At 41.7% G+C, this 26896-nt stretch overlaps 1 protein-coding gene across 6 annotated transcripts in view; it reads right to left on the reverse strand.

The window, feature by feature from the left end:
* Positions 1-850: 850 nt before the first annotated feature.
* LOC136440538 (tenascin-X-like) overlaps positions 851-26896 on the reverse strand; it is a 91149-nt gene continuing 65103 nt past the window's right edge. For 4 of the 6 annotated variants that reach the window (XM_066436591.1, XM_066436590.1, XM_066436587.1 and 1 more), the window contains 25 exons: positions 26473-26638; positions 24438-24559; positions 22718-22892; positions 22045-22157; positions 21705-21873; positions 20091-20215; positions 17457-17625; positions 17180-17301; positions 16563-16731; positions 16337-16452; positions 15825-15996; positions 15298-15428; positions 12141-12309; positions 11889-12016; positions 11324-11492; positions 10471-10595; positions 8768-8936; positions 8164-8288; positions 7446-7614; positions 7009-7247; positions 5957-6125; positions 5172-5477; positions 4108-4265; positions 3143-3800; positions 851-2351 (listed from right to left, as the gene is read on the reverse strand). In XM_066436591.1, the coding sequence (XP_066292688.1) occupies positions 2056-2351; positions 3143-3800; positions 4108-4265; positions 5172-5477; positions 5957-6125; positions 7009-7247; positions 7446-7614; positions 8164-8288; positions 8768-8936; positions 10471-10595; positions 11324-11492; positions 11889-12016; positions 12141-12309; positions 15298-15428; positions 15825-15996; positions 16337-16452; positions 16563-16731; positions 17180-17301; positions 17457-17625; positions 20091-20215; positions 21705-21873; positions 22045-22157; positions 22718-22892; positions 24438-24559; positions 26473-26638 (4629 nt within the window). In that variant the 3' untranslated portion in view covers positions 851-2055. Of the gene's footprint in view, positions 2378-3142; positions 3801-4107; positions 4266-5171; positions 5478-5956; positions 6126-7008; positions 7248-7445; positions 7615-8163; positions 8289-8767; positions 8937-10470; positions 10596-11323; positions 11493-11888; positions 12017-12140; positions 12310-15297; positions 15429-15824; positions 15997-16336; positions 16453-16562; positions 16732-17179; positions 17302-17456; positions 17626-20090; positions 20216-21704; positions 21874-22044; positions 22158-22717; positions 22893-24437; positions 24560-26472; positions 26639-26896 lie in introns of all 6 variants that reach the window. The other 2 variants (XM_066436588.1, XM_066436589.1) reach the window with 2 other exon arrangements.

The following is a 26896-nucleotide window of genomic DNA, read 5'->3' on the forward strand; positions in this document are numbered from 1 at the left end:
TTTATGACGAAATCCATCGAACGTTAAATGATGCGATGTTTTTAATCCACGCAATTCAGCCGTTGGGCTGCGATGTGAGATTTTATTGTCAAACAACTTTGATCTGAATAAACCATTATTATTATTATTGTTATTATAGGTCCCTGACCGAAGCCAGATACTCATTTTCACCTGCCTGGGTGCAGTGAAGAAAGTCGAGTAAAGTGCCTTTCCCAAGGGCACAAAATCGGGGCATGTCAGAGGATTGGACCTCTTGGTTCTGAGCTATCATGCCACACGACATTGCAATATCAAATATTGCAAGTTATATCAATGCACACACACCAACACACACATGCAAACACACACACGTACTGATACACACACATGCACAAACAAACACACATGCACTGACACACTGATGCATGCATTCAGTTATCCAGACACAGATACAGACACAAACACACACACGAAACACAAACGCTGACACACATGCAAACACACACACACAAACACATGTTTGAATGAACTTCAGTCACTCGTACCTCAGAAAAAGATCAATACAATGTACTATAAATGCAGAAATGCTTGCGGTGGTTTTATGTTCGCAGGTTTTGTGGTGCATTCTTTACCATGAACTCAATTAAATCCACCGCGAAAAGCCGTTCCATTGTGTGAATGTAGTGCTACTATTGTTTCAAACGCAAACTCAAAACCACCGCGAACAGTCCATTTTCTCCCTACCGCGAAATTAAATCCCCGCGAACATTTTTGCATTTACAGTATGGTGAAAAATATTGGGATAAGGCCAAAAATACTTCACAATGGCGTTACATGTCATAGCTATAAATACTATGACATTATGTGCAGATCATTTTTTTGAGAAGCCAGACTTTATTGTCCTTCCTTCAAAGCATTCTTGTGTCATATATGGTGATTGTATAACAGTGCAGATTGTACTACTTATTTCTAGTTGCCTCTTAGCAATATGAGCAGTCCAAATTACTAGTATATAATATTTGTACTTCAAATATTCTCAGACTGACACAGTATCAAATGCATAAGATTTCCACTTTCTAGAATGTAATTTATTGAGGAAAATTCTACTTTTTGGTAAGATTCAAAAGTTTAAAAGCTGCTCAGTAAAAGTAACTCTAAACACCCTATTTACATACATATATAATGATGATACAGGTAGAAAGTTTTTTTCAAGTGCCAATACTAAAATATATTCTTTTACAAAAGAAGGCTGAGATCTGGTGGAATCTTCAATTAAATTGTCAATCACCAACAAATCACATGAAACGTCAAATCAAGTTCTTCCCATTCATATGATAATGGTACAAAAAGAAATGATAAAAAAAGGTTCCACAAACTCCAACTGCAGACAGCTCAAAACAAAACAGACATGTACAATCTTTCTGTACTGCAATCTATTAAACAACCAACTCACAGCATGCCAAATGCCTGCATAACTGTCAGGTTCCCTTACAATCATAGAAATCCATTCTAAAAGCATGTTAAAATATGGGTCCCTAAAATTTGATGTTGCACCTTAAAAAAATAAAAACCATTACTTCAAATAAGAATCAACTGACATGTCCTAAGGACTAAGTTAGAACTAAGAATGTGAATCTAAGGTACCATAGTAGCTGCACAGTTGGATTGTCAAAGACACTCAACATTCACTGTCAAGCTGCAGTCCTATTGTTTGACAGCATGACCTAAAGGTTGCTTGAAAATTCTGAACTGGGCGTTATTGAAAATCACATCAATGACCGTTAAATTATCCAATATCTAATTCATGTTCTCAAGACCTAACGTTACATGTATACATCAGCGTTAGTCTAAGCCTTTACATGTACATCAGGCTTTTCAGGAATCTCTAATTTGACGTTGTGACTTGGAGAAGGCCCTTCTTGCTTCTTGCTTCATATTCTTTAAAAGGTTTTAACAGGTTCAACTATGGGACCTTTGTCTACTATATTTGTGATTAATTGTTAAGATTTTAAGGGATGGTTAATATGTGTGAATACATATATGTAACATTGCACAGTTGGTAAAACTCCTGTAGGCTTAGCCACCATTTCTACACTGCTGTATGGCACAGTACTCATATGTTCCCTCTGCATCTGCATAACACCATGGCTTAGCATCTCCATCTGGGTTCCTACAATAGTTATGGTCCCCTATACCAAATTCACCCTGTGTGTACTCATGTGAACTATACTGGAAGAAATCAGAGGCGCTCCATTTCACACACTGAGACCCCTTCTCAGTGGTGCTGGCTTGTCCTCGGTACTCCTCTCCGTTGTCTTGGTAGCAATCCTGGTCGCGGCCCTCCTCAGGCGCTGGCGTTGTCGCTGTCTGGCCTGGGATTGAAAGATAAAATTCAGTGCTGTGTCCCAGCACAAGACAAAGAGGACGTGTTAGTGGGTCACAGGTCAGACAGACCAGGATGAAAGGAAGTTTAGTCAACAGTGAACTAACAGAATATTAGTACCACAGTGTCTACAGGGTTAGCCATTGAGGTTATATGATGTAGTAACGGGTCACTAAGAGACATAAATTCAGTCTTAGAGCCTTCAAACCCAGGAGGAGATTTGTTACCATCCCAGCATTCCTCAATACACATCCAGCAATACACATCCGTGGACTGCTGGGATGGTAACAATTCCTGCTTCAAACCCAAACTCCTTCCCCACCATGCTAACAAAGCATGCACGTCTATGTGGTATGAAAGGAATGAAAATATTTTGTGAAGCTTTAAAAATTAGGGCCTTTAAGATAAGACATAAGGAGTTTCAGAATACTTCCTAACAATGTAGCATTACACAGGAGAGAACAAATTTCCATCAAAAGAGTAACCCAAACTTCAGATGACAGTCTGAACTCTTGAACTATTTGATTTGTTTTGTAAATAGTTATCTCCATGAAATTTATATCTCCATAATATATATATATATATTTCATGGAGATTTGAGATCTTCGAACTCTTGTTTCTGTTTAAAATGATTTTTTTCCCCCAGAGGACAGCTGTATGATAGACACTTGGTGCAGCTGTATGATAATAGACACTTGGTGCAGCTGTATGATAATAGACACCTGGTGCAGCTGTATGATAATAGACACTTGGTGCAGTACAAATTAATATAGAACTGACCAGATTGTAGGGCATCATCAGGCCTGCCATTGAAACGGTGCACCACCGTCTGTCCATCCCGGGTGCTACCAGAAGAGCCGCTCACTGGTACAAGAAATGCCTGGCCTCCACTGGAGCTGGACCCGCCACTGCTGGTGATGACTCCTCCCTGGTTAGGGTTGATGACAAACGTTTGGCCTCCTCCACCTGTAGCGGAGCCTCCATTAGCTGGAACTAAGAAGACTTGCCCATTGGAAGTGGAGCTGCCATCTGTCCTGATGACTAGACCTTGTCCATCAGGTGAGATCTGCACACCCTGTCCTGAGGCACTCTCTCCGTTGGGCAGAATAAAGGATCGCTGTCCATTGGCATCGGTCCTGATCACAAAGGACTGTCCTCCCGAGGGTAGCCTTGGTCCGGAGTCCCCGCCACCTCGCACGATGACCCTGCCTGTGCCGCCGCCGGACGGGACGACAGACATGTGGGCAGTGGAGCTGATGCTGCTGGACCCACTCACACCGACTCTGCCCAAGTCTGGCTGGCTGCTCGCTGATGTGCGCACGCTGATCTGCGGACTCCTGTACTCCTGCCCTGACGCCGTGAAGGCCAGAAGCTGCAGGATGTACTCAGTGTCTGGCACCAGACCTGTCAGAATGTACTCTGACTCATCCACACCAACCTGGAACAGACCAGGCATCAGTTAATAAGGCTTCAGTACTTTAGTTTACATGTATGTTCCTGGTAAGATCAAATGTGACAATATATCTTTTAATAAGTCAAAATAACAAGTAGGAAATACCATTAGAATAATACTTTGTAAATGTAATGTCTTCATATGGACTTGTTCAGAAAGATTGCATGCATTGTTTGGATGCAAGTAGAAATTCTAAAATAATTTGAATGCAGTAGACATTTTCAGAAACAGCAATTAATGTTATACTGTTGGACAGGCATGGGTAGTCTGGGTGAAACATGTCACTACTTGCCTCTATAGTCTGGGTCTGGTCTTCTCCAGCACTTCGGTACAGGATACCATAGCCGTCAATCACATCTACGGAATCTGTCGGCTTCTCCCATTGGATTTTGATGCTGTTGGGGGTCATGGCTGTGAAGGTGACCTCACGAGGGGACGCAGACCCTCCAACTGGAACAACATGACAGGGAACACTCTTTAGTACACACTTCTCTGTACAGTTCAACATGACAGGGAACTCTCTTTAGTACACACTTCTCTGTACAGTTCAACATGACAGGGAACTCTCTTTAGTACACACTTCTCTGTACAGTTCAACATGACAGGGAACTCTCTTTAGTACACACTTCTACAGTTCAACATGACAGGGAACTCTCTTTAGTACACACTTCTCTGTACAGTTCAACATGACAGGGAACTCTCTTTAGTACACACTTCTCTGTACAGTTCAACATGACAGGGAACTCTCTTTAGTACACACTTCTCTGTACAGTTCAACATGACAGGGAACTCTCTTTAGTGGCGTCGTGTGGCGTAATGGATAGAACATCCGACTGTCAAACAAGGGGACCCGAGTTCGATTCTGGCTTGCCCCCCCAGACATATCTGGACATGTGCCCCGACGTTGTGCCCTTGGGAAAGGCACTTAATACGACTTTCCTCACTTCACTCAGGTGCTAAATAAGTACCTAGCTCATCTAGGGTTAGGGACGTCCCTCGGATAGGACGTTAAATGGAGGTCCCGCGTTTGGGGAGAGCCACACCCCGTGCACGTAAAAGAACCAACCACACCTTTCGAAAAAGAGTAGGGGCATGCCCCGGTGTGCGATGGTCCAAACCTTACAGTCTGGTCTGGGTTGACATCTTGAAAAGGTGATAGTCACCTGTTATGTCAATCCTTCCACAAATGTGGTAAAACTGAATAAATAAATAAAGACAGGGAACTCTCTTTAGTACACACTTCTCTGTACAGTTCAACATGACAGGGAACATGGACCCACCTCCCGCACGTTCAACATTTTTCTGTTATGTACAATTCTACAGAAGTCCAGCAACAGAAGGGTGTATGCTGCTCACCTGATGATCCCCTCTGTGCTCGTGGTGGTAGCATGATTGACAGGCTGCGCTGCCCCTCCCGTGCCTCGGTGAAGGCGAGGACCCAGATGTTGTACCCGAGGTATGGGTCCAGGTCCATCAGACTGTACTCTGTCACAGTGGGACCCACCTCCCGCACGTTCAACATGTTAGTAAGGATGGGGTTGTAGAAGATTCGATAGCCCAGGATTGGTCCTGACAGTGCTGTTGGTGGCTCCCAGTTCAGCCTAACCATGGAGGGGTTCACCACAGCCATCTGTACATCAGCAGGGGCTCTGGGCACTGGGCCTAAACAGGCGGCAAACATGGATGGGATAAGAATCAATTTGAGTAAGCTACACATGTAATCTTGTATGTTGATACATGCCTGGCAAGGAAAGAAATATTTTTTTAAAGGTTTCATCCCTTGACCTTGGTTCATTTTCTATATTTCAATTACAAACACGCTCATGTAAAACATGTATCACAACATCGAAGTCTAAGAAAAAACTAATGAATGAGACTTTAATGAACTGACACACAGTTCATATGACTCTCCATCTCTTCAGATGAAATAAAACATCTGAACATTTTGTGCAATAGTGTGAAGTTTTCAGTAAAATACTACCAAAGTGCAATTTTAAAACTATAGATGATTACTACATTCATCCAGACATGTGCCTGTCACACAGTTCTGTTCATCGGCTTTCTTTTGAGTGTTAGCTTTACACATACATGTACGATAATCTGAGAAAACCTGGGACATGACTGCGTCCATGTGTACTGACCTTGTGGGTAGGTCCTGACGGTGAGAGAGTCACTCTGTGGCCCGACACCTGCGAGAGAGAAGGCCAGGACCCAGATGTTGTAGTCCACACCTGGCACCAGGCCGGTGATGGTTTGTGTGCGTGCAGAAGGGGGCGTGTCTATGGACCGGCTCTCATCATCATCTGGTCCCTAAACACAAGGATAGTTTTCTATAAGCTATCCATGGATCATCTCACAGATAAGGTACAAGAACTGTAACCGCGGCTTCACCATTTTCAAAACTTCATCAGTAAATCTTCAGAAATATTTCAAGCAAAAAAAATCATAATCAATCGCTAATGTCCTTGTTTTCACCAACTTAGGAAAAGCCATTTTCACTACAATTTAAAGTACCTTGATTATGAAATGCCCACATTAATCATACAAGGGGGGATAAATAATGCTGGTTTAGTCTGAGGACCAGCCACACATTAGTGGTGCTAACATCGGAAAAATGATCAATCATGCCCCAGCCACATTCATCATCGATACAAATGTACATCTACATTGAGATGGCTTGTCCTAGATAGGCAGCAGGTGCAATAGTTTAAGCATATTAAGCCATTGTAACAAATGTCGTCAGTCATCGTATGATTGGGCCAAGGGAGAGTACCTGGGTCAATTGTAGATAAATCAGAGGTAAAATCAGCCATCACCAAGTGTTGTGCCATGGAAAATACAGGTGAAAACCCCTATCATAGAATTTTGAACATGTTCAAATTTCTTTCATCGTCCATTGATTTTTATAGCCCATATAACAAGCTACACTACGGTCAAGATGGGAAATAACATTTAAGAAGGTTCAAAATGTCCCCAGACCCCCCTATATATATAGAAAGCTCACACCTGGCGGTAAGAGATGATTGCAACATTTTTTGAACCGGGGGAGGGCCATGGAAAAATATTCTTAGTGGGGGGAGGGCTATCAAAATTTTTTTAATCTGGGGGAGGGCCATGGGAACAATTTTTACCGGACCCTCTTTGCACCAGCCCCCCCCCCCCCCCCCCCCCCCAGTATTGTACAGTCCCTTACCTGGTAATAAATCCTGTAGCCAGCCACACGTCCTCCTGAGGTGGGGGGCATCCACTGCACCCGCATGGTGGTGGAATCCACACGCGCCACCTGCACGTTCTCAGGTGAGGCAGGCAGACCTAACAGGGCCCAGCGGTCCTCCTGGTCTGGTGTGGACCCAGAGCTGGGGTTGGGGACGACCACACCTGGGATGATGTTGATCCTGTCCCCTTCTCCTGGGTATGTGGAACCACCGATGACTACAGGGAGACAAGAATGTTAACATTCAACATCTCAACATTCAAAACAGCAAACTTATTGTTTAGTCCAGAATTTTGGTTGCCAAGACCTGGATAGTAAGCATGCTTACATCTAGGATAATGATGAAAAATCATGTGAAGAACAACAATACATTTCCCCCCAGAAACACAGTACTGTTAGAGGAAAAGAGCACCTACCTTGTCTGTCTATCCGTACGTTCATTTTTGCACTGCGCAGGCCCTCTCCCTCCTGTGTGAAGGCCACGATCCACACCACATAGTCTACTCCCGGCTCCAGCCCACGGATGGGGTGGGAGCTGACATCAGGACCAACCTCCAGGTTAGAGACATCCGTTGACCCTATAGGCTGCACATGTGACAGAAACAACTAGATGTTAATTATATATATATTCATCTTTTACACTTTTCAAATTGCAAGAAGGTTTTCCAGCCAGATGGCAAAGTCTGTGTACGTTAGAGGGGATTCTGCCCCTGAAAAATAGTTGCTTGTTCATAAACCAACATGGAAGCTGACAACACACTCCAAATGAAGTGTTGACTACTACCACACAATGAATGGTTCAGATAAAGACATACTTCAAATCTGTATCATGCTGAATATGGAATATATCTTGTTTCAAAATATATTATGTCGCAATAAGCCATCTGGGCAACATGTTTCAGCTGCTTTAGTCAGGTCTGCCATCGTCCAAAAAATCGGGGGTGCATATGTAAAAGGGAATGCAGATGCAATTGGAAACTACATGTATATAGAGGAAAACAACTTAAAGCACTATTCTGGCAGCAGAAAGTTTTACAACAAGAATCTATTAAAAGAATAGAATGAGGTGACATAAAGCAGATGAATGGCACCAGAAAAAGTAGTAGTTGATGTGCTACAGTAGAATGTTGGTACCTGGTAATACAGCCTGTAGCCCAGGATCCCGGCAGCTGTCTCAGGTGCGCTCCACTGCAGCAGCACAGACTCGTCATCCAGCAGAGACACCTGCAGGTCCGCAGGGGGTCCCAGTTGGGTGGAACCTGTACATCACATACAGCATGTCAGAAGACGTAATTTTCTATGGTAACATCACCCGGGGATGTCCCTTATCATAGCTCAACTGCATGTACATGTCTTCACACAGTTGAGCTCCTGGTTCCAATCAGTTTCTAACAAGGAAACACCAGTTCAATCAGGGGTTAGGACATCTTGGTTGGGGCTGCATCTGTCTTTCGAAAGGGACGTAAACTGGTTGTCCCGTGTTAAAGGAGATGCCTCGAACACATTAAAGGGGAGGGGTCACCAACCCCTCCCTGTAAGAATATACTGAAACATGAAACTGAAACAGCAAGGAAACTATATGCCACTATGGACAAATAGCACTACCCAACTGTCTGATAATATTCATGCAACTCAAATGTACTGATTAACTTTCCCTGTCCCTTGCTAGTTTTAACCTTCTCCCTACTACAGACAGAAGTTTGTACGGGTCAGAGCAGGAGGGTTAAGTTCTGTGTACCTTCAGACTCCATGGTGACGGACAAGATCTGACTTCGGCGTCCGTCCCCGTCAGAGGAGAAGCCGACCACCCAGATGTAATACTCCGTGTCTGGCTTGAGTCTGCGAATGACCTGGTAGTACACATAGGGCCCGACCTCGATAGTGGTGGCGTCTTCATTTCCAGCTTCCTATTATCATAACAAGGAAATAAACAAATAATTGGCATGAGGGCACTGAGAGGAGAGGAATTCTCTCCAATAACTTTTCAAATTTCATGGGTAAACAAATGACTACAGCCTGCCTAATCTCCAAGCAGATCTAACGATGGCAAAAACCGTATCCAACTGGCAAAAGGTCTTTTTATGGCCACCCAAGGTCTACCTCCACTCAAACAAGGAGGAGCATTTCTATTCAATAATGGTGTTGCTGCCCCGCCTCGTGGCCATGTTAACAGCCATATGAGTGGCCGTGGTGCTAATCTGTTATCATGAGCAATTTCTGGGACAAACCCAATGACCTGTGCACGTCCCATGCCACTTGTAATGTGTTGGTTGAGCCTAGTAAAAGTTGTCACAATAATAGGAAGTTTTTTCACCCATCGGCGATGTTTGTGGTATCATCAAAACAAAAATTTTGTAGGGGATATTTACTGTTTCAGGTTCAAGCTAACACTCGGACGGCCTCCCACCCCTTTGCGTGTAACCTTCAAGCAACTCCTCCTTGGGTGGAGAACTGTGAAGAATATACACCGACAACAAAAAGCTGGTGTATAAGACTCTGGGGAATGCACTACCACTATACGTTAGAAGAGTTTTCAGCCTCAGCAGGGATGAAGTAGCACGGCACACCAGGTCGACTACAACGGGCTGCCTCATCATTCCAAAGCCTCATTTGGAAGCATACAGGAGAAGCCTGGCCTATTCCGGTGCAGTGCATAACCAGGCTTTGATCATGGTCTGAACAAATACGGACTTGATGATGGACTCAATGACTTAATGATGTACTAAATGATGTACTTAATGATGTATTCATGTATGTTTTTATTTACTTATTTATTTTGACTTATTATTTATGATTGTGCTGATATAATCTATGTAAAGTTTATTTTGTACTCTTAATCCATTACTCCTCCCCCTCCACTTTGACCTTGTTGAAAAGCGGCCTGTGCGGCCGAACAAGCATTCAAAAGGAAATAAAGGCTTTGATTGATTGATTGATATTACCTAAACCTTTCATTTGTGAAACAAAACACGCCATGAAGTACAATTCTACTCTAGATATAACTAGGACCTCAAAAGAGACCAGGGTGCGCAGCTGACCCGTGACAGCCCGGCCTGGCGCCGCACGTCCATGTCGGACGGGCAGAGAGTAATTAATTCATTAACACCCGCTTGGCAAGCACAGTTTGATTAGGTAACAATTGGATGTTAATAGCCTTTCTTCAAACCGACTGGAGACAGATCTTGGGTGGCTATAAAAACTCCTCTTGTCAGTTGGATACGGTCTGCTTGGAGATTATGGCCTGCCCACTCCTACATGTGTTTTCAAGCAGGCGTAACTATCTTAACAGCCTTGATTAAGTAATCATCTAATATACACTGTAAAGCATTTAGTATCATGAATTGCATAAAAGACTGGAACATCTCCTCACTACAAATAGTACTTAAGACTAATACATCCAACGATTTGAAAAAAGTACTTGATAAGAAATCTTGTTCACACCTGATAGTTGATTCTGTATCCTAACACCTCGCCACCAGATGTAGGAGGCTGCCATTCCACTCTGATGGATGAGTCATCCTCCAGACTGACCTGGATGTCCTCAGGACTGCCAGGGACCTCAGACACTGAGAAGAGCACATACCAGGCTTACAGGTTACAACTAAGTCAACCTCACTGGAAGTACCAACCAAAGGCTTTTTACGTGGAGGTTCAAAGTTCATACTGGTACAGTGTCCATACTTTCATATCATATGAACATGCAATAATGTTCATTTTGTCATGCCTGGGCCTGATACAGGTGTTCCGGACCGTGATAACTATCCGGATCACATGAGGTTCTAAAGTTGTATCACACAGGCTTCCATAGAATATTTCGAATGCATTCCGAGCACGCCGGTTGCGCCGCCGCCAAAAATTTGAATACCGGATTCGGAGGTTGGAATTCGAGGACACAAAACTCCCTCAACTTCTGGCGCATCCGCATTGAAATGTGTGTTTTCTCGGGTGGGTATGACATAAATAAAATACAACACGGTGTATTCCGCATCACCCTCGGTGATCCTACCCGCGGTCAGGCTGGTACCTCAGGTGATGCGGAACACCCTGTGTTGTATTCTATATATACAATGGCAGCTGTAGTAGGTTTACATGACAGTTTCCTTAACTATGTAAAATATGTTATGTTGGATTAGCATTAAAATGGCATTTCATCTTTAGGTCATGTACTCAATCCCTTTTGAATGTGGCATAAAAGTTTGCTTGACTTGATTAAGCTGTAAACATTGCTATCATAAGACTGGAAAAAAACATGTAGGATTATAGGCTAGTAGTAGAATGGTATGAAAAGCCTTACCGGCGTCTGGGGTTGCCAGTGTAATACTTGGACTAGGTTGGCCGGCCCCTGCTGCGGAGACTGCCACCACCCAGATGTTGTAGGTGGTGCTACTTGCCATGCCCGGGATGGTTATAGACGTCTCATCAGCTCGCGCAACACGGAATGATGGCGTGGGAGCTCGAACGGCCTGTAGAGGTGTCCATAAAGAGACACAGATTAACCTTCTGATTGGGAAGTTTGATCAACATGACTTGAACAGTCCCTGGGTACAGAATTTATCTTCAGAACACAGCACAAAAATTCCCATTTGACAGGGTAACAGCTTTGGTTCATACTTTTACTGTAGCTTTACATGTACTTTTACTGTTAAAATATTCTGTAATTTTGTCCATGCACTTACACATGGTAACTAAATTGTATTTTCACAATTGTTACATCTAGAACGTAACTAATTGTTAGAGAGAAAGAGAGAGAGAGAACATGGTTATCTAATGTCCAGATGCACTATATCATGTCATACAACATGGTATATCTATGTAAGACATATCACTTAGTTCTACAGCACATGATGATAAGAACTTACCTGATAGTACACCCTGTATCTTTCCACCAAGTCTGTTCCCCTGACAGGGTGTTGCCATTGCACATACATAGTTGTGGGGTTCAGGGTCTCTGCACGGATGCTTCTTGGTCTTCCTGGGGTTTGAGGTGCTGTCAAGGGGACAACATTTATAAAGTTTGATCACCTGCTTTCTTCAACAGTTTACCATTATCAACATTTAAATAATGATTATACATTGTGTTCTGTCCATGACCATTGTACATGTACACCTACCCATCTCTGGTGTTCGGACCATGACGGAGGGTGTCCGAGGACTGCTGCCAGCCGGGGAGAACGCAGTCATCCAGATGTCATAGCTGGTCGATGGCCGAAGTCCAGACAACATCAGTGCACGATCAGTTGGTCGGACTTCTACAGTAACAACCTCAGGCTCTCCTGCCACCTGCAATAGAAAGTCATCATTGCATTGTTAGAAGACTTCTGTGATGTAAAGGTAAAGGTAAAGGTAGTCCCATAGCCTTTTTGAGGCCATTGGGGCAGTGCGTTCTTATCCACTATGTCTAGGACACAGTATTGGAAGGCAACCCTCTCCATCTACCTCCTTTTACCTCCCCAACCGAAGTCAGGTACCATTTTCACACCTGGGTGGAGTGAGGAAAGTTGTGCTAAATGTCTTTCCCAAGGGCACAACATCGGTGGCATGGCAGGAGATTCAAACCCAGGACCTCTGGGTTGTGGGCCTGACAACCTTACAGATACAACTCTGTGATCCAAAAAAATCTTTTTTTATCAAAATTTTAGATACACAAATTTGATCCCCATGGACAACAGGTAATATTGTTTGAGGCAGGACAAACTACTATACAAAATTGAATAGATCTAAGGGACCATACGGTATTTACAGGGGGGGAGGGGTGCTGCACTGGAAGTCCGGTCAAAAAAATTTTCCATGACCCTCCACCCCATCTCAAAATTTTTTTCCATGACCCTCCCCCCCACCTCGAAAAAATTTTCCATGACCCTCCCCCTTCAGGTATCATGTAAAAATGGTAGAAAAACGACCCCCATTTATAAAACAACTACTATATGGACATTGGGCGTCTACTTGGGATAGCTGACGCATGCTATAAAACAAGAACCGGGAACCAGCGGTTGTCGGTACCAGAGGCGGCAGCAGAAAATTAAATTGTATAGGGGGCAAGATAGTTGAGAAAATTTTGAAATCGGGACCCTTTGAACTGCTATATGAGGGACAAAATTTGCTGGAAGAGTAAGCTAAGTTTAATCAAGGAGATCTATTAATTAAGACATCTTTATTTGTAAAAAGAAATGCAGCTTGATTTTTGGGGGGTGATGCCCTCCGACATATTTTTTGCCGCAGGAAAATCTAAAATTCTTGAACCATTGAAATGCTATTTCCCGAATTTTGCTGAGCAAATTTTGCTGGTAAACAAAGTAAGTTTAATGACATCTCTATATTTGAAAAAAATACAGAAGAGTTTCAGCTTGATTTTTGGCGTATGACGCGATCCCGCCCTCCCGACATGCTCCCACAGGCGCTCGCAAAACTAGCATGCATGCTCGGGAAATTTGGGAAATTCAAACTCTATTTTCAGAGGCAAATAATCTACATTGTGTAAAGTGGGCCCACCGGCAGCACATGCAAACCTAGCACGTAATTTTTGATTGAACTGACACACAAGGAACTGTAGCTTTAACGACTAGTACTGACGCATCAACGTCAAAACCACACTTCCTCTATGTTTACGTTTTGAAGAACTGACCTGAGAAACAAACAGCACTCATGCAGGTAATCAAACCTTACTATAGTCCTGCGAAGCTAAAGTAGCCGTTGAATATAGTCCGAGATTTTTTTTGTGTACTTAGCATTTACCATCTACAACTACAGAAGTCACTGGAATCGAATAATACTGTAGAAACAGCATGAATTTGATGAAAAGTGCGCCAACAGTCCCAGCACAGCCGTGTGACAATGTATACGGTTTCGTGAGCTTGGCTCCACCCCAACTTCAAAAATTTCCAGCGAAACCTGTATCACTGCCTTTCTATCGGCCACACCCACAGCAAAACTTCTAAAGGGATCAAAGGCACACCGCTGTCCACCACTCCATCACCATGGTAACCGTGCCAAACCATGCTACATCAACGTTGACGCTTTTGCTGGTGAACCATGTGCAAGGGGGCACCCGGGAACTTATCGAATGAAAGTTTATTCGACGTGTATCAAGCTAAATTGATAGAACTTTAATAATAATACCGTTTTGGAGCCCTTTTGATTTTGTATACAGCGGGACAAGAGGGCTAGGGTAACGTTACCTGTACTGTGGAATCAGATTGAATCGTGGCCGTGACGTGACGCAAAAGGGGGAGGGCGTTCAAAGCCGCGGTAATATCGGTATTTCAAGCCAGGTTTATCGCGACATAGACCATGTTTTTTTCTGTTATGTGTATAACATATAAATTATAATCATGTGTAAAACAAGTAAATTTGCGTGACGGTTGTTGAATACTAGTATGCTTTCTGTAAGAGATACCACTACGCAATGCCATTGCGTCGAATGGAGCCATAATTTTTGTTTTTGTAGTTTAATGTCATTTTTCCTTGTACTTATTTCCTCCTTGTTTTTTTAGAATATATTATATTTATAGAATATCTTGTCAGTTACATTTTGGTTATTTAGGCCAGCCATTACCTGTTTTGTTTATATGGAACTCAATGTATAGCCTCCAATGCAGGCTCCTCCCGGCTGTTTTCTTTTTCAAGTTACTGTTTTTATACTATTACATTTTTTTTCTAATTCCCGGCCAGCAATAAGAAAAAAAAATGAAATAGTATAAAAACAGTAACTTGAAAAAGAAAACAGCCGGGAGGAGTCTGCATCGGAGGCTACTCAATGTAAACGTTATTTCCTTCACTGTCGAAAAGCGTCCGGCGGACACTTGAAACGTCTGAAAAAAAATGCGGTAATCCATGCCAGTGGTATAGATTCAATTACAATTTCATTCTTCATAATGTTTATTGCACAACAATTCAACGGATTTGTAAAAAAAAATTTGTCCATGACCCACCCCCACACCTTGAAAAAAATTTCCATGACCCTCCCCCCCACCTCGAAAAAATTTTTCATGACCCTCCCCCCCCTGTAAATACCGTATGGTCCCTAATTCTGAACCAATTATTTCTTTAATCTTCATCTGGAATAAAAAATGTTATAATTATAAACAGGATATACATTGAGGTCATACCATACAATTCATTTATAACTGTCTGTGTAAAATAACTGTGTTCAGCAGGACAAAATGTACCACAGATCAGAAGAAATAGCAGTGATGCCAGATGTATAAAGCTCAGACTACCAACTTGAAGGTAACCATAATTCTGTGTTTCCTTTACGGAACATTAACCCACCTGATAGTGCACCTTGTAGCCGGCAGCTGCCCCCCCACGGGTGGGGTGTCTCCATGTGACGCGGACAGAGCTGGAGTCCAGAGCTGAAGCCCTGACGCTGAGGGGTGTGCCCGGGGGCTGAGGAACAGGTGCTGCACATGGGACAGGAACAAAAACACATTAACTGAGGATTAAAGAAAGCATAAATGCTATCTGAAGACAGACTGAATGCAGCCAGAGGTTGTATCTACAACTACCTGAGCTGCAGAACACAGTGGATCATCATCAAATGCTATCTGTTCTAGACGTTTATGAAGCAAGTAAGAAAACAAAACCAGAACATCAATCCAAAATCTGCTTACGATTTCCAGAGAGCACATATGCAAGACTAGTTTTAGTGAACTTGGCCATCGGATCAGGGCAACCTTGCCTACAATGTATACACCAGGGCAAAATGATACCCTTAACGCTTATTTGCTGATTAACTAAGAGCACTTTGCACTACGTAGGGGGCACAGAAAAAAATGCAGTTATTGTGTCCTGCCTACCTGACTGTGTGCGTACACTCAGGACAGGACTGCTGGTTCCCACTCTGTCTGAGGAGAACGGCACCAGGTAGATCCTGTAGTCTGTGCCTTGTTCCAGACCAGTCAGGCTGAAGGAACGTTCATCAGGGCCGATGACACGTGTTGGGGACCTCATGCCATCATCACCTACCCGCTGAAACGATATTCACTATCATCAATGTACAGTATGGACTACGGTGTTAGATGTCAATGTTTCTGTGGGCTCAATGAGTGCTTTTAATTGGTAGCCACTTGCACACATTACAAATGAGTTTCCATGTGCCAATCATTTAACCTGTAGTGACTTGGTCCTCACAATGAAAAAAAGAAAGAACATTAAACTAAAGGTTAGACATTTTCAGGATTTTAAAAGATGTTGCTATCACCTGCCCTTCTCTAGAAAGTCATTTATCATGGATCTTCTACAATGGTGAGGTCTATTGCAGGAGACTATTAAGTTATTGTATGTATACATATTTATGTTACGTTCAGACCTGGTAATAGATCCTGTACCCCTCCAGCTCACCCCCTGATGTTGGTGCCTCCCACGTGATGGTTACAGACGTCAGTTCTGTAGATTCAACCTGCAGATTCTGGGGCTCACCTGGGGCTGAAATTGGACACAAAAAAATCTATTATATATGGCTACAAAGATGGAGAAAGTTGAGACATAATAGAGTTAACAGGGCTGATTGGGATGAAAGACAAAGTACATCTTACCTTCTGAAGGAGTCTGTACATTTATAACATCACTCCTGGGTCCACTGCCCTCTGAGTTGACAGCTTCTATCCACACCATGTAGTCCACGTCCGTCTGCAGTCCAGTGATGGTCCAGGTTAGCTCGTCACCACGGACAGGGATCTGGGAAACACTGGAGTCCTCCGAGGACTGCACACAGAAACAAGAAAATTGTAGTCACTGCAAAAACCATCTCTGTATTGATAGTATGATAAAGTGTTTTTAACTTGAAATCTACATGTATTCAGGCATCAAAGTTATCATTCAACTTGGAGCCCAATGAATATATGAATCTTTTCAATGACATTTGAACATTGGAAGAACAAGGCACTAATTGACCCCACCATTAAGGCATTGCCAGAAAATATGATATTTTCTGGCAATGCCTCAAGGGTGGGGCCAATTAGTGGTTTGTTCTTCCAAACATAATTCAATAAGATTGTACACAACAAATTATTAATTCTAAACTGGAGAATGTCAAGCATATAATGTTGTACATAGCATCATAGTCTACATGTACCTGAATGTAACATACAAAACCAAGGTTTGAAAAATACATTTGTGACATTACAACAAACATGCTGTATGGGTATCCTACCCTGTAATAGATCTGGTAGCGCTCCACGTCCCCCCCTGATCGTGGTGAGTCCCACTGGACCACGATACTAGTGGGTTCTGTTGAGCTGGCACGAACATTCAACGGTGCTCCAGGCAGTGAACCTGTGTCAGCAACAAGACAACAGTAATATTAATAGACCATGTCGCACCTTTATGTCATTACTCCCAAGTACAGACATGTTGCTCTAATGGTAACAATGGTACCTGAAATGCCCATCTTGTTCAGAAGTCAAGAAAACAACATGTCAATTTTGTACCTTGAGGCATTCTCAGGTCAACTCGCTGTGTGACTTCACTGACTCCCCTTGTGGAGTAGGCTGCAATCCACATCAGATACTTCTGTCCCGGCTGGAGATTTTCCAGGATGTAGGAAGTGGAGCTGCGGCGCACATTCACTGTAGTCACAGATTCTGGGTCTTCTACCCTCTGTAGAGAAATACAACCTTTAGTCAGTAATTCACCTGAATTAACCCTAAAATACTTTACCATGCACAAATTCCAATAACAGAGTTGATCTAAAATTGAAACCATTGAACTTTATTTTGGGGACAAGCATGATCTGTGTTTCCTTGCAAATGAGTGGTAACTTATGAAGGGTTAATGGCCCGACATGAGGTGCGTATGGTGGCATAAGGCCTGCTCAGTTCCTATATGAAACCACCAAATAAACTTTTGAGTGCAGCAAGGCAGTTTATAAGGTGTCTATACGAACAGATCAGGCCTTATGTCACCATATACATCAAATAAAAGGGGTGACTTCAATAACTAGTTCCACAACCTCATGCCTTCGCCAAATGATTTTAACCTCTATGACTGATGTATTGTGAGTGTTTATCATTGATTATGAAAAAAAGGTCATTTGCATAAATCATATAAATTGAAACATACATATATATTGATCACTTCTCTGCCCGAATAACAGAAGTACATGTATGACAGTCTTATTGATCTTAACAAAGAAGGCTATTCATGTTTTATCAATTATGCCAATGCAGTCCTCATTGGCATAATCTATATTCAACGATGTTCACATTCACATAACTTCCAGATCCCACAAGTGTGAAATAGCCGTCATTTATCAGTATGGAATTATAGTAGAGTCAAACCTGCCCAAAGCAGTCGCCAGTTCGCCTTGAAGAGGATTGACTCACAACATGTTCCCAATTTGAGGTGTTAACACTGTTAACAGTAATACAGCTTTTTTTAGAAGCTCTTCTTTTCGTTATCGTTGTCATGTTTGTGCACCATTACATCATGTACAAATTTTCGTCATAATTTTGACTCCATAACAATGTCTGCCTCTATGATCTTGCATCGCCCTCCCGCATTCACATGTTATGTTGATAGTACACACACACACACACAAACACACAGTCACATAAAATCTAAGTTTAGGCCTAGGATTTAGGATGAAAACGGAGCGTTGTGATATCGCCGCGCCGCCGAGCTCGCGACCGCATCAAAAGGTAAGAGTGCAGCAGATTGTACAGCATCAGTGATCACAAGCAAGCTGTGCCCAATAAAGGTTTGTGGAATTCATGGAAATAAAAAGAAAATAAGAATCTTAATTTTCATCAATTACGAGTCAGAGTATTCTAAGTGTTCATACACAGAAGCGTCGTGTTAAATTAGAAAGGTTAGCGGTACGCCAGCCAAGGCCGAAATCAAGATGGTGTCAGGGACTAAAAACATGTCTCGCCTGATATGTTTTGTCCGCTGCAAAGTAATCTTTGGTGGAATTTAGTAAGACACAAACAAATTTTGGTTAAAAATACAAGAAATGGATAGTAATTTCTGTGAACTCTTGATATTTGTCAATATTTCTCTCATTCTCGGTAACATGTTTGACATATATGCTGAAAAAGCGTAATACTTACTGTCTCTGAAAAATAAAAAAAATAAAAAAGTCATGTGATAACTTTTTTTCAATCTCATTCAGTGAAAATGCACAAAAAACGCTGCTATTTGGGTCATCAGACAAAAAAAATTGCATCACTATTGCGGCGGACTAATACAAAACGACTTTGATGGCAAACCAACTGCACCACGCCCAAAAATACTACAACTCACAGGCTTTTCAGAAGAGTCAAAATATCTATGCACAGCTATAATGATTGCCAAGCAATAGGGGACAGAAACCAGGGTGACGACCACGCACTTCAGGCAGATTACCACGCCATGACCCCAACCCTGGTCAGATTTACAGTTTATTCAAATTGCATAGCAGCCATGACATGGCTGAATTGCACAATAAGTGCCAAATTCATGTACACTTTAAACATTCATATACACTCACTCATATACATATTAAAAACGACATAGACGGTTACAGTTAAAATTACTTCGTTCGTGGGTTTGTCCGTTAAGTGTCAGAGGCATTCAAACACAGCATTTACAGATCCTGATTACTGAGGCTTATATATTGCCTGAAATAGAAAATATTTTTTCAGTCTCTCAGTTCTGAATTTTGGTGTAGAGAAGTGGTGTTGGTTCCTTAGGGACCGTAGGGGACGTAGGGTGTCAGATCACATGCATCGCAAAATTGATCTGCTCTAACTTATTCTTAATTAATTTTATTCATGGAGCTGGTTTTCGATAACTCATTAATGCCATTGTTTTCTTTATATCAAAAACTATTTTTTTAATCTCACCTACATTATCTGATAGTAACAGCCATGGTTTAGTGGCCGATTATAAATGCAGGACTTTTTCCTTTATCAACTCATGGTTATGATGTTATGGCTGTATAACCACTAGGAATGTAGGCTTGTGATTGGTCCACACGTACACAGCTTGGCTATAGGACAATGCTGTCTCATTCGCAGAATAACCAGCTTATCATTCTACAAGTTTTCCCTATAGTTGATAATGTAACAAAGTGTTCTACCCACCTGGTAGTAGACCCTGTACCCATCAAAGTCTGCCCCACTAGATGGTTCCTGCCAGGTCAGAAGAGCCGTTTTGGGGTTCACTGCACGAACTCGCAGCCCTTCAGGCGAACCAGGCAGACCTGGAGCTACAGGGTACAAACACAATAAACCTGGAGCTACAGGCTACAAACAATAAACATGGAGCTACAGGGTACAAACACAATAAACCTGGAGCTACAGGCTACAAACAATAAACATGGAGCTACAGGTACAAACACAATAAACCTGGAGCTACAGGCTACAAACAATAAACATGGAGCTACAGGTAGAAACACAATAAACCTAGAGCTACAGGCTACAAACAATAAACATGGAGCTCCAGGGTACAAACACAATAAACACCAGGTGCTATAGACAACAAACAATAAACCTGGAGCTACAGGGTACAAACACAATAAACCTGGAGCTGCAGGCTTCAAACAATAAACATGGAGCTACAGGTACAAACACAATAAACCTGGAGCTGCAGGCTTCAAACAATAAACATGGAGCTACAGGCTACAAACAATAAACCTGCAGCCACAGGGTACAAACACAATAAACCTGGAGCTACAGGCTACAAACAAGTGTCTGAAGACCCAAAATCTCCATGAAATTTGGTTTTATATATGATGTGTTTTATTTGTGCAAGTTATTTGTTGTTGTGGCTGTTTTTTTGTTTTATGTGCCACAGGGTGCTTGTGTAGAATGGAGGTATAGATTTTCCTCATTACCAGCTGCTGGGACCTGGGGAATTCTTGTCCTAGATTTGAGACTAACAGATGTGACAGGTGTGACCTCTCATCACATGCCTAGAATGGAGGTGTAGATATTCCTCATTACTTATGCAAATTCAGTCCAAATTTGCCTAATTTGCATTTCAGTTTGTACATCTCTGTCCAACCTACCTGCATACCAAATAACATGAAAATCTGTTGTTCCTTTATTCAGTTATTCTCCTTAGAAGATTATTACAAATACGCCATTGCAGTTCCAGTGACACATACCAGGGGCCCAAAATCGACCTTGACCTTTCTCCTCCCAACACCTACCAACATACCAAATATCATTACAATCCATCTACACGTTCTTCAGTTATGCTGACTTTAAGCATCCGGTGACACAAACATACACACACGCAAACACACATGCAAACGCACGCAAAACAATATCCCCATGAAGAAGTCTTTTTTCATGGAGATAACAATAAACCTGGAGCTACAGGGTACAAACACAATAAACCTGGAGCTTCAGGCTACAAACAGACAAGAAGCAACCGGCAGCACATGATGACACAGTCTATTTATCAATCCTCATGATCAATCAATCAATCAATCAATCAAAACCATTATTTCCTTTCGAATGCTTGTTCGGCCGCACAGGCTGCTTTTCAACAAGGTCGAAGTGGAGGGGGAGGAGTCATGGATCAAGTCCTTAGAGTACAAAATAAACTTTACATAAATTATATACCTTTAAGTTAGTAATCTCACTTCACATTGTACATTAAACATTAACATGGTCTAGAGGCATCTACCATGTGATATTGGTTGATAAGCATTGCCTATTATACACAAGCATAGTTTGACGAGACCCTACCTTCCTGTAGTGTCTGTGCAGAAACAGTGGGACTGCTGGGACTGGTACCCTCAGGTGAGTAGGAAACAACCCACAGGGTATAGGTGGTGTCTGGCCGCAGACCTCTGATGGTGGACTGAAGGGTTGAGGGGTCAGCCTCCACACTTGATGGACTGGTCTCTGTCTCCGCCTGTCATCAAAACATACAAACTGTCTCACTAACACCCATTCAGAAGGAAACTGATATTTTGGGCTGACACCATTATTTCAGCTATACAGGTATCTTACAAGACACTGAAACATGTCCATCCCAATTCTGTGCAAAATTTCTTTATTTGAGACAATCTAACAAAAATCTCACCTGATAGTAGATGATGTACCCTTGTACGTTGTCACTCTCAGAAGCCTCCCATTCCACAACAAGAGAGGTCCCGTCTAGGGGAGAGGCTCGAATAAAGGCCGGGGCAGAAGGACCTGCACAGCAAAAGGACAACCGACATGAATACCTTAACTGGAAATAGCTCTCCACACAAGTACATTGTAGTTTATCAAAAAGGGTCTGTCCATGCCGACATGAGTATATAAAAGCTGGTAACAAATAAATGGAGGGCAACAAATTTCCTAACATAGTCTTCAAGTTCTAATTAAAAGGACAATGCCCCTTGAGAAGACCAAAGAAAAGATGGACAGACAGAATTCATAATACTGGAGACACTGACAAAATACTGATTGGGCAGACTCATGACATGTGTGAATATGTGTGTTTGTGTGTGTGTGTGTGTGTGTACAAATGTATGTGCGCTTGTTTGTGTGCCTGTATGTTTTTGTGTATTTGTGCCTGTCTGTGTGTGTGTGTGAAGATACTCAGAGATTGAAGATTGATTACTATGGCCTACTTGGGAAAGATGTAAGCAAGATTCATTGCTTCATCTGTTCTGCTGACTGTTGAACCTCCTTCTGCTACCTACTATTTGTTTTTTCAACCTTCCAGCAGCAAAGAAAGCTACTGTTACAGTAATTGTGATGTTACCGACCTTGCACCACCTGCAGTGTGGTCAGTGTCCTCATCAAGCTTCTCTGGCTCATCCCAGCAGGGGAGAAGGCTAGAACCCAGACATTGTAGGTCGTGTCAGGCTGCAGACCAGTCAGCAGGAAGGAGGTAACTGAGCTAGGCGTGTCCACGAAGCCTGGAGTTGAGTCACCAGGAGCCTGGAAAGAACAAGATATTGAGTGTAATATAACAGGTTGTTCAGTGTAATATAACAGGTTGTTCAGTGTAATATAACAGGTTGTTCAGTGTAATATAACAGGTTGTTGAATGTAATATAACAGGTTGTTCAGTGTAATGTAACAGGTTGTTCAGTGTAATGTAACAGGTTGTTCAGTGTAATATAACAGGTTGTTCAGTGTAATATAACAAGTTGTTCAGTGTAATGTAACAGGTTGTTCAGTGTAATGTAACAGGTTGTTGAATGTAATATAACAAGTTGTTCAGTGTAATATAACAGGTTGTTGAATGTAATATAACAGGTTGTTCAGTGTAATATAACAGGTTGTTCAGTGTAATATAACAGGTTGTTCAGTGTAATATAACAGGTTGTTGAATGTAATATAACAGGTTGTTCAGTGTAATATAACAGGTTGCTGAATTAAGGTAATGACCCGCCCCGAGGTGTATATGGTGTCATAACGCCTGTTTTATGAGGTGGTTATAGCACATGGCCAGGCGTTATGACACCATATACACCGATGAATAGGCGGGTCATTAACGTTATCAGCCTATCCAAACTGACTCATATAGGAGTAGACAATTCCTGTATGACGCATAGATCCCTTATACTATTAAGGATGCATTTCAGAATTTACATTTATCCTTTTTGAACAGAAGATGATAGATTTCATTTTGAAAACCAAAATTTCCACAGATAATATTTAATAACATTGCAATCTTGGCATGTCAAATCTTTTTCAAATCTATTATCTATTATCATCATTCTTCCCTGCTGGGTGTCCTTCTGATTGGTCAATGCTGTGGGCGGCTCCACTTACAGTTCCGTCCGTTTAGATTTGACTTGTATTGAAATGGTTTATTCTATTTTGTCATATGCTTACAAAAGATTTGATTTATTCTAAGATAGTAAACATTTTTGGTAACAAATAAACATTATACGAATGTTAACGAAAAGATAACCTCCCCCTCTACATAATGGAACGGTCAAACTGGTGTGTTAAAGTGTCATAACACATGGGCAATGGAGGCTTCTGATTGGTCAACGCCATCTGGCTATGTAATAATGTTATATAACAGGTTGTTCAGTGTAATATTACAGGTTGTTGAATGTAATATAACAGGTTGTTCAGTGTAATATAACAGGTTGTTTAATGTAATATAACAGGTTGTTCAGTGTAATATAACAGGTTGTTGAATGTAATATAACAGGCTGTTCGGTGTAATATAACAGGTTGTTGAATGTAATATAACAGGTTGTTCAGTGTAATATAACAGGTTGTTGAATGTAATATAACAGGTTGTTCAGTGTAATATAACAGGTTGTTGAATGTAATATAACAGGTTGTTCAGTGTAATATAACAGGTTGTTGAATGTAATATAACAGGTTGTTCAGTGTAATATGACAGGTTGTTGAATTAAGGGTTAATGACCCGACTGTTCCTCGATGTATATGGTGTCATAACGCCTGGTCATGTGCTATAACCACCGAATAAAACCACCGAGTTGCACTTTTGAAAAATACCTCATAATAAATCCTATAGCCTTGGAAGTCTCCGCCCCTAGTTGGTGCCTCCCATTCCACAGTGAGGGCAGTCGCATTGAAAGGAGTGACCTGCACATTACCAGGAGCACCAGGAATCTCTGCTAGGGAGTGCAAAATATGGAAGTCACCAACTGATGATTTGTGGGCAAATATGATTTGACATTACCAAATACATGCACCCACACAATGTACATTGCTACTCCAGATGTCTTATTACTAGCAGTAAAATGGCAATGTGCTCTGATTATTACATATGCACAAGTACAAGTACAAGTACATGTAACGGTTACACGTACATGTACATGTGTTTGCATTTAACATGCTGCACCTGTGTCAAATTTTAGTTAACTATATGCATCTGTCAACCTATCATTTTTGCTGGTGCTTCTGGATTACAATAGAGAATCTTTTAAAAACAATTCAATCAATAAGACTCATTCAGACTGTCCCACAAAAACTGTTTGCATTAACATCCATTACCATAATACCGCCACTAATCATAATACCGCCAATTCTAAAAAGCGATGAATTTTAAGAGATCTACTGGTGCAGCAACAGTGATTTTCGGGGTATGCACACTTCAGACATGAAGGTGTTTAATACACTCTAAAAAAGGCCTCAATAATTGTTATTTTGATGTTGTATTGTAAGATGTTAAGAAGTCCAGGAAGACTAGTGATGTGCCTTAGGGCACACCACTAATGGATTTTCTTCAATAAAGTCAATAAAGTCAAGTCAATAACGAGGCATTCGAAGACAATGAGGTCAAATGTTTTCGATCCCTTATCAGGACAGGCTAGCGCGTCGTGGGAAGAACATATCATCACGTCATCGCACGTTGTTCGTTGGATTTGCATATAATAATCGCACGTGCTTCCAGCTCAAGACGATTATTTAAAGAACCGTAAAATAAAGCTTCTTTTACTGGCCCTCAACTCGTGTCAAAGTGTGATCAATCGTCAAGAGCGGTTGTTTACTAGCCGTAACTGCGGTTGACCTGGCGCAAAATAGAACGTCATCATTTTTATTGTTTTCGCCCGAGACTGGCTCCTCCCCGGTATTGCGTAACAGGAAAATTCCCGCGAAAATCTCGGCGAAACCAATAGTTTTAAGGGGCGGGTTTAATTTCTACAAAGAAATGTTTTGCATCCATATGCATCACACTACATGCATGATATTCACAAATGAATTTTTCACCAAAGAACAACAGTTTATAGTAGGATTATGAACCCTTCTATTGTTCGGTCCCAAACCGCGGTTCAAACAGTATGCACCCCTCCGCCATAAGTTTTACGTGATAGCAGTTGTGACGGGCTAGAGTAAATCAAAATTCGTAACAGTTAACATCCGTTTTCGTGTGATTTTTTGTATCCCCAGACATCGTTGTATATTTAGGGCACTCACTACCCCGAAAGAAAGGAACAACAGCTGATGTTAAATGGTGAAAAACGGGGAGATAATTGCCGAGTTTCCTCCTGGCGGTATTATGGAACCCCCTTCCGTGCGCACACCCGTTCTCGGTGCATTTCCGCAACATCTTACGATTGCGATATTTCGTTTTTAGGAGATCAAGAGAGACAAAAAACATACTCAGCATAAGTAGCAAAGGTAAGCTATAACATCGACATGTAAGCGGGAAAAAATAATGCGTTGCTCTTTTGCTAAATTAGTATCACTTTAGAGATTGCAGTAAACGTGGCGGTATTATGGTAGTGGATGTTACAGGGGGATTATGTCATTTCCATCAACATTACAACTTGCTATATATATCATAAATTAGTAACATAAAAGAAAAGTACATTGTTATTGATAGAATTAAATATATGTGTTCAAATGTTGACAGAAATGGCACCTACCGTTGTGCAAGTGTTTTTTGTGGGTCTGAATGGCTCCATCAGTAAAAATTTATACATGTCAACTACAAAGAAAATGTTGCTGATCCATATGACTACATCAATCTATGCTATGCTGAAAGTACATGTTTGTAATCTCCGGCTTGGCAAATGTGTCTCACCTTCTGCTGCAGTTTGAACATAATACACAGAGCTCCTCTTGCCCTCCCCCTCTGCTGAGAAGGCCACTATCCACACAGTGTATGGGGTGTCAGGCAGGAGGTCCTCGATAGTGTACTGCCTCATAGTCTGGTCTAACTGGACAGTCAGCACAGGTTCATCTTCCGTCTGAAAAACAAACAAACAAACAAACAAATTAATTTTAGAACAGTCTGTCTAGGGTTAGTTTCAGTTGAAAGCTAGTTGTTTTAAGTACAAAGCAACAAGTCCATGTGTTTGTATACTTGATATATGTCAGACTAACATTAGCCAACTAGGTAACGTACGTAGATCAAAATGAAACTACCATATCATGGTGATTTGATTATTCACTTTTCTATCCTACCAAATTGGACTATAAGACTAAAGCTGTCCTAATTTTTACCT

Source organism: Branchiostoma lanceolatum, chromosome 8, assembly GCF_035083965.1.
Source record: "Branchiostoma lanceolatum isolate klBraLanc5 chromosome 8, klBraLanc5.hap2, whole genome shotgun sequence".
Lineage (NCBI taxonomy): Eukaryota > Metazoa > Chordata > Leptocardii > Amphioxiformes > Branchiostomatidae > Branchiostoma > Branchiostoma lanceolatum.